At 35.8% G+C, this 8781-nt stretch overlaps 1 protein-coding gene across 4 annotated transcripts in view; it reads left to right on the top strand.

Moving 5' to 3' along the window:
- Positions 1 to 8565, top strand: part of MEIKIN (meiotic kinetochore factor) — a 55102-nt gene extending 46537 nt beyond the window's left edge. For 2 of the 4 annotated variants that reach the window (XM_042448056.1, XM_042448054.1), the window contains exons 14-15: positions 894 to 1017; positions 7919 to 8565. In XM_042448056.1, the coding sequence (XP_042303990.1) occupies positions 894 to 1017; positions 7919 to 7992 (198 nt within the window). In that variant the 3' untranslated portion in view covers positions 7993 to 8565. The remainder of the gene's footprint in view (positions 1 to 893; positions 1018 to 7918) is intronic. The other 2 variants (XR_006101775.1, XM_042448055.1) reach the window with 2 other exon arrangements.
- Positions 8566 to 8781: the final 216 nt, after the last annotated feature.

The following is an 8781-nucleotide window of genomic DNA, read 5'->3' as shown; positions in this document are numbered from 1 at the left end:
ATGGAGCTGGGCTGCCTGTTCACTCCCTCGTAGGCTGGAAGATGACAGTTATGGAGGGAGGAGCCTCTTTCTTCAGGCTAGCCCTAATGGAGCTGGGCTGCCTGTTCACTCCCTCGTAGGCTGGAAGATGACAGTTATGGAGGGAAGAGCCTCTTTCTTCAGGCTAGCCCTGATGGAACTGGGCTGCCTGTTCACTCCCTCGTAGGCTAGAAGATGACAGTTATGGAGGGAGGAGCCTCTTTCTTCAGGCTAGCCCTGATGGAGCTGGGCGGACTGTTCACTCCCTCACAGGCCGGAGAATGGCAGTTATGGAGGGAGGAGCCTCTTTCTTCAGGCTAGCCCTGATGGAGCTGGGCCTGCCTGGTGAATACATTTTATTTTTTGTAGAGTCACTGCTGCGAGAACAGGGTTTGAGCAGAGGAGTCCTTACTCTAAACTTGTGGCCTTTGTTAGATACAATGGTAAAACTATGGTTCATTGTTATGTGAATGAGACACAGCAAGTCAACAAGCTTTTAACTAGGACATTCCTGCTTCTTTTCTCTGGCAAAGCTCATGGACAAATTTTGTTTAATTTCTAAATAGATACTAAAGCTTCCATTGTTTCTCATTACACTTAAGCTTCAGGGAACTATAGTTTGTTCAGACAAGCCTAAATCAAAATGGGATTACGATCCTGGTTTGTTCTCAAAACAGCAGTTTGCCCCAATATAATGTTTCAGATCTTTTCCTCACAGTCATTCTGCAGCCTGTGTGCTCAAGGCTTTGGTAAATACTATGTAACCAAATTACATCAAAATGTACTAGTTTAGTATTTGTTACTGATGCGGTGTGAGATCAAAACTTTGTTCATTTATGGATAACTGATTGTCATGTGTTCTTCCATTCTTCCAGTATTTATGTAACCCACCAGAAATCTGCTCTATCATTAAAGCTTCACCAGGATTTAGACCACTGAAAGTTCTCCAACATCCACTGAATAAAAAAGAATTATTCTTTCCACCAGGATCAAGTGAAGGTAAAGGGAATACATAATATTTATTGATGAGAATGCCTTAAATAGATGAGAGGCACTGGATCCAGAAATACATGTTAGAATATAGACAATGCCATCTCAGTTTGATTCTTGGTAAGAATCCAGACTCAGAGTATATATTTCTGGGATTAGAAATAATATTGGATTGTGGTTTAGCTCCACATTCTTGATCAGCAGTGGTACCTTCATTCTCTGAAGATGCCAGCCACAGATGCTGGTAAAATGTCAGGAAATAAGCCCTTCTAGAACATGGCTACATAGCCTGAAGAACCCACAAAAAACTACTTGCTAGATAGTTTGAGGTGAATCGTGTTCTCTCAACACCATTTCTATTACTACTACTATTACTACTAATAAAATTTATTTGTATCCCGCCCCTCTGAGAACAATTGGGGCGGCTAACAAGATAAAAATACAAAACATATCAAATCCCTAGTACCCTCCCCTCCTTAAAAAGGTATTAAATCTAGTAGAGAATTAAAACCATACAAGTTACTGAAAATGAGAGCGACTGTAAATTAGCCTAGAAGGTTTAATAACTCTAATTATATTGGCCTGTTACAGACTGCCAAAATAAAGCTGCTTCGGGTCTCTTTGGAGGTATGCTGTTTAAATGATGCATGCAGAAGAATCTGGAAGCTGCACAAAAGCTGCACTCCAGTGCTTAGGAATGGAGTGTGGCCTTGGCACGACTTCCAGACTCTTAGGACCCATGCATCATTTAAATAGCATACCTCCAAAGAGACCCGAAGCAGCTTTATTTTGGCAGTCTGTAACAGGCCATTGATAAGTAAATACAGATGCTGGTGCTGAAACTGAAAAGCACATTGGTTTATTTCTCCTTAAGTCTTTTTCTTATTTTTGGTTTTATAACAGGCTAATAAATAATAATAATAATAATAAAACAAAATGAATAGAGATCCTTTGCTATTGTGGGGTTTTATTCTCTTGTGTCGTATGGATTTTATTGCTGTAAGCCACCTCAATCTTGTTGAAGAAATGGGATAGAAATAATAATAATAATAATAAGAATAAGAAGAAGAAGAAGAAGAAGAAGAAGAAGAAGGTAAAGGTAGTCCCTTGATATGAATGTCTGGTTGTAACCAACTGTATGGGGTAGTGCTCATCTCTGTTACTAAGCCAAAGAACCATCATTGTCTGAGGACTGCTCTGGTGCTCATGTGGCCAGCATGACTGCACTGAATGCTGTTACCCACCAAAGTAGTACCTATCTATCTACTTGCATTTGCATGCTTTTGAACTGCTAGGTTGGCAGAAGCTGGGATTAGTGACAGGAGCTCACTCCATCATGCAGCCCTCAGGCCTTGAACTGTCAACCTTCTGATCTTGTGTTTGTCAGAATTGGCATCTTAACCACTAAGCCACTGCATCCCTATTTGCTATTAAGGGTGAGCATAAACCTAAGTGTGTTTAAAGTCCATATTGTGCTATATCTTCATTAGGTTAACCCAAAAAAGCAACAAATATCATTTCTATATATTGGAACCAAAGTTTATCAAGTAAAAATGGTTTTTTTATTTTTTTAAATTTTTAAAATAATTTTTATTAAACAAATAACAAGCATACAAATAAAACAAACATCTCACAACCACAGGGAAAAAAGAAAAAAACCTATAACAGATTAAAAATCAATACATTGTATTTTAATACAGCTTTCCCTTTGCTTCAGATCATATAAGGCCCGTTCATCAAGGTCCTTTTCATGATTTTTTTCTATTTCATTCACTTTTTTGTTAATTTTGTCAGTTTTTTCCTCTATTTTGTGTACGTTTTTCTCCATCTGCTTTATGTCATCAGTTGCTTTCCTTAAAGTCTCCTTAATCTCCTTTAATTCCGATCTGATCTCTTGTCGTATTTCTTGTTTAATTTCCTTCCTCATCGCTGCCATGTCTCTTTTCATTGCATTAATGTCCTCTTTCATGTCAGTGTATAAGGCTTTTAATTCCTCTAATAATGTTGTTTGTTCTGAGGTTTTTGGGTTAATCTCTGCTGAGTTTCTTCTTTGCTGATTTAAGTCTTTTGCCCTCCTAGTATTCATTTTGCTAATATTTCTCTTTCTTTCTCTGGATCTTTTGTTGTTATTTCTTTTCCTGCTGTCTTGTCTTTTCCCTTCTTCTTCAACTTAGTCACCTTTCTTTCTTTCCTAAAAGTTTTACTTTGCTTCTTGTCAGCTGCCTGTCTCTTACAGCTGCTTTCAATTAATGGTTGTTTTCAACTGTGAGCTCTGTTCCTTTACTCCCTCGACCTCCATCCTTTGTTTGAGTTAGTTTTGAGATAATGACGCTTGGAGTTAGTTTTACAACAACCAAATAAAGTTGGGTTTTATCTTAAGTCTTATTTTGTTTTGAAGTCTGTCTTGCCTGCTTCGAATTTCTTTCTTCAGCCAAAGTTAATTTGTTCTCTAATGTCCATTACCAAATTCGGAGACAGGCTTTAAATTAATAATAAGTAAATAAATATAGAGTCCGTTTATCTTCTTGTTGTAACTGACTTAGCTCTTTCTCTTTTTTCCCATAGAAGGTTTTTAAACAAGATATCTTCTTTGTTTTAAACACAAGTAGCAACACAGTTATATCCACAAGTTATGCTCTTGTCCTATCTTCTAAAAATAAATTGGTGGCAGCTCTTGTGCCTGAAAAGGCTCCCTTGCTGGTGCCGACTCTTCTTACCTCCCTTGCTTCTTCCTGCTTGGATCTCAGGGGACAAAAGACCCCCAGTCAGGTTGAAGCACTTGAAGGTTTGCGAAGCCTCTTCACCCAGGCAATGCCTTGTCTGGGGTTTTTCCCTGCTTCGTGTTGGAGATAACGAGCTGGGAAAACACCAGCGAGGGAGGACGGTTTCTCAGGAACTCCCTGAGATTGCGTCCGACGGGCTGCCGTTCCAACCCGGAAGTATAAATTTCTTATTATCCCTTCTACTTTCACTTCTATCTTCTCTCTTCTATCTTCTCCACAAACTTCCTTTGGTTCGCATCTTCCACCCTCTCTTTTTGGCCTAATATTAAAACAAACTTATTCATTGTTCTATATACACACCATAGGACATAGACTACCACTCTAATAAGAAAGATCCCAAAAAATCCCCTGGTTCTGAAACCACCATCAATTTTCCCCTTTTTCACTTTATTCTAGAGATTTCTGAAAAAAATCCATCCTAATGACTACCCCCTATTATGTAAATATCTATCCCAGGGATCCCATTCCCTATTGAACTCCTCCAACCTCCCTTTCCCTATCAACATTGTTAACTTATCCATCTCAGAATATTCCATCACCTTTAAATGCCAGTCTTCAATTGAAGGCAGCTCTTCCATCTTCCACTTCTTGGCAATCACTGCTCTTGCGGCCACGATCATATAAAATAATATCTTTTCTTTATATACTTCCTCCTTACTCAAATCGGTAATATTTGAGTAAGGAAACATTAAGGGATTTGGTTTTTCTCTAATTGTCACAATTTTTTTAATCTCTTTATGGACCTCTCTCCAGAACCTAAATATTTTAGGGCAACTCCACCAACAGTGAAAATACGTTCCCACCTCCTTTTTACACTTCCAACATGTATTATTTTGATTGAACATTTTAGATAATTTAAAAGGAGTCAAGTACCACCTATACATTGATTTATATAGATTTTCTTTAATTTCCGCACTAGGTGTTATTTTTACTCTTCCGTTCCAAACACTTTCCCATTGTTCCAATTGAATCGTTTCTTTTAAATCCTTGGGCCATTTAATCATATAATCCTTTATAATTTCTGCTTCCAATTCATACTCTCTAATTAAATTATATAATTTAGCGATTTGTTTCTTGGGGTCTAATATAATCTTTTCTAATTGTGGTTCTCCCTCCCCTATATCTTCCATTTTCTTATCCATTATGTATCTTTCTTTAAACTGTCTGTATGAAAACCAATCACATTTAAGTCCATCCCTCTCCAGTTCCTCTTGTGTTTTCATTTTTCTCACTCCTTCAACCACTGTTGTTAATTGTTTATATGTCACCCACATATTATCTTGTATAACAACTCGATTAAAAAACGCTTCATTAGGGGAGGTCCACAATGGTATTAATGCGCACCATTTTTTTATACCTATTCCATACTCTAATCAAAGATTTGTGTATAATGTGATCATTAAAATATCCATCTATTTTAATTTTCCCGTATATCAGATATGCATGGAGTCCAAATTTTAAATCCCTTTTCTCTAAATTTATAACCCTTCTATTGTCTAATCTAATCCAGTCTAATAACCAATCTAATACCGCTGCATAGTAATACCATTTTATATTCGGCAGTGCCAATCCTCCATTCTTCACCGCGTCCTGCATTGTTCTTGCTTTAACCCTTGCTTTCTTTTTTTTCCAAATAAAATTGTTTAAATCTTTTTCCCATTTCACAAATGGTTTATCATTCATTATAATTGGAAGGGTCTGGAATAGAAACATCATTTTTGGCAGTACCATCATCTTAATTGTGGCAATTCTCCCCATCCAAGATAAATTCAATTTGTCCCATCTTTCTAATTCTTTTTTAATCTCCCCCCCATAATTTCTCATAATTGTTTCTAAAAAGATCCGAATTTTTAACTGTTAACACACAGCCCAAATATTTGACCTTATTCTCAATTTTAAATTTTGTTATTTGCTCTAACCAATTCTTTTCTTCCATTGTTAAATTCAAGGCCAAAACTTTTGTTTTGTCCACATTAATCCGGTACCCTGACACTCTTCCAAATTTCTTTAAAGTCTTCATTAAATGTTCACAACTTTCCTTAGGGTTAGCAATTGTTAATACCACGTCATCCGCAAATGCTCTGAGTTTATACTCTTCCCCTTTACATTTAAATCCCTCAATCAATGGATTCTTTCTAATATTCAATAATAATGGTTCCAAGGCCAAAATAAATAAAAGTGGGGACAAGGGGCATCCTTGTCTAACCCCTTTCCTTATCTCACAGGTTTTAGTTTTCTCACCATTAACAATAATTTTAGTCTCCTGTTTTGTATAAATTGTTTGAATCATCTTTATAAATTCCGACCCTGCTTTCACCCTAGTCAATACCCCAAACATGTACTTCCAATCGATATTGTCAAAAGCCTTTTCTGCGTCGATGAAAAATATAGCCATTTTCTTATCAATTTTTTTTTCATGAACCTCCACCAAATTTAAAATATTCCTAATATTATCTTTAATTCTCCTATTTGGAAGGAACCCGTTCTGATCTGAATGTATCCAATCTTTTAGAATTGATTTTAATCTGACTGCCAATATCGAAGCCAATAATTTATATTCCGAATTTAGTAAAGAAATAGGTCTATAATTTCCTGGGCAACCTAAATCCTTCCCTTCTTTAGGTAACAATATCGTGTTGGATTGAGTCCATGTTTGGGGTATCTTGCCCAATCTCACCTCATTCATCACTTCCAACAAGGGTTGAATAATTTGATCTGCACAAACTTTATAAAATTCATTTATAAACCCATCTGGACCTGGAGATTTTCCTGATTTACTCATAGAGATTGCCCGCATCAATTCTTGTTCCGTAATAGGCCCATTTAATCTATCTCTCTGTTCCTCTGTAAATTCCGTTAAACTTGTCCTTTCCAAATATTTACTTATGTCTACCTCCTCTACATGCCCTTCCCTATACAGCTCTTTATAATAGTTCCAGAAAGTTGCCTTATTTTTTTCTGATCCGAGATTATCACATTTTCCTTTTTAAGGGTTATTATTGATCTTTTGGCTTTCTCTTTTTTCAACTGTGCTGCCAAAATTTTCCCCGATTTATTTGCCCCTTCAAAATATTTCTGTTTTACATATTTCATTTTATTTGCTAAATCCTCTGCCAAATGTCTTCTAATTTGTGTTTGTAAGACTTTTACTTCATATTGAAGTTTCTTATTATTTAGATCTTTCATTAACCTCGATTCCTTCAATTTCAAATCATCATTAAACTTCACCAATTTACTCTCTCGAATTTTCTTTTTTTCGGATGCTTTTTTAATTATCCAGCCCCTTATCACCGCCTTCATTGCTTCCCAAGTTATTTGTGAAGAGGTCTCGTTATTCCTATTCTCTTTAAAGTACCATTCAATATTCTGCTTTAAATCTTTTACCAATTTTTCATCTTTCAGCAAATTTGCATTTAATCGCCAATTATAGTCTCTTTTTCCTAACTGTAACTCCATTTGAACCGGAGAGTGATCTGACCATACTTTTGGAACTATTTTCACCTTTCCAATTCTTTCACATAGGTGAAGTGAGGTTAAGATTGTATCTATCCTGGACCAGGTTTTATGAGGGATTGAATAAAATGTAAAATCTTTATGATCATCATTCTTTATTCTCCAAGCATCTCCTAAACAATGTGTTTTCATCAAGTCAAAGAACTCCTGCGGTAATTTTCCTTGATTAATTTTTAGCTTTTTTTCTGAAAATCTACCAACTAATGGATTTATTAAAAAAAAATGTTTTTTTTAAATGTGATGGTGCAAAGTGTTGATGTAGTCTTCAGATGGTATGTGAGGAAGAATATGCAGATAATTAACTTAGGTTAACTAGGATATCACCTTCAATGTCTTGGGCCTGCCAGGTACAAGAAAAGGAATGCCAACAGAGCAATAAAATTTTGATTCTCCATTTGAGAATATAAAAGACCCCCTTGAAACCTCAAGCCTGATGTGTAGCTTCTGATATTTCAGATTACTATAAAGTCCCCCTGAGTATTAATAGCGTGCTGTACATATCACTTCTTTTAACAGAGATACAAATTAAAATCCTGACTCTTTATTGTTGAAATGCATTTCTAGCAAAAAATGGAATTGAGATTATTTTCTGTACGCAAACTCATGTTTTTCAGATATTATTACAAGCTCAGAAAACTGTACAAACAGAAGGCACAACAGTAAGCAAAAAAATAAAAGCAAAAAGTGACTTAGTCCTAGCTGAATGAATGGGACTGATGTTCTCAATGTATTTATGCCATGTAGATTTCAATATTTATTTTGAGCTTTATATATAACACTTATGGCTTAATATTATAAACTGTACTGAATTATTTATTAATATTATAAAAGTTTGTAAAACAGTTGCCTGGGAATGCAATTGACTTCTAAAAACCTTATTTTTGCACTTTTAGCAGCTGTTATTTCAGTGATACAGGTTAACATGTTTATATAGTTAGCTTGTTTAAAAAAGAGAGAGACAGAAATGGGATATTAAGAAAAGTAAGATGAAGCTGAACTGAATACAGTATTTGGATTTTGTTAAGTCTGAATGTTTAAATATATTTTTGAAGGTTACTGTAAGAAAAATATTCAAGATTTTTTGTATTATGACAAGAATAAAATTCAACTATTATGAGTTACCAGTACAGTGTGTGTCTAGTTTATGTCACTCACCTGTATAGCTACTAAGATCTTCATGTTTATTTACATTTATTTATTGTGTTTTCAAATATGTACAGAATGTGTGGTTATGCCTTCAAGTTGCCTGTGAATTTCACAGGTTTTCTTAGGCAAGGAATAATCAGAGGTAGTTTTGCCAGTTCTTTTCCTGAAATATAGCCTATAGCAACTGGTATTTGTTGGCAGTCTCCCATCCAAGTCCTAACCAGGTCTGATCTGCTTAGCTTCCAAGATCTGACAGAATCTTGTGCCTTCAGGATATTTAGGCCATCTGGGGCAGGTCTGGGTTGATCACTGCAAAGATGAAGTGCTTGGC

The sequence above is a fragment of the Sceloporus undulatus genome, chromosome 2 (genome assembly GCF_019175285.1).
Source record: "Sceloporus undulatus isolate JIND9_A2432 ecotype Alabama chromosome 2, SceUnd_v1.1, whole genome shotgun sequence".
In the NCBI taxonomy this organism is placed as follows: Eukaryota; Metazoa; Chordata; class Lepidosauria; order Squamata; family Phrynosomatidae; genus Sceloporus; species Sceloporus undulatus.
This window is presented reverse-complemented; position numbering and strand designations above follow the sequence as displayed.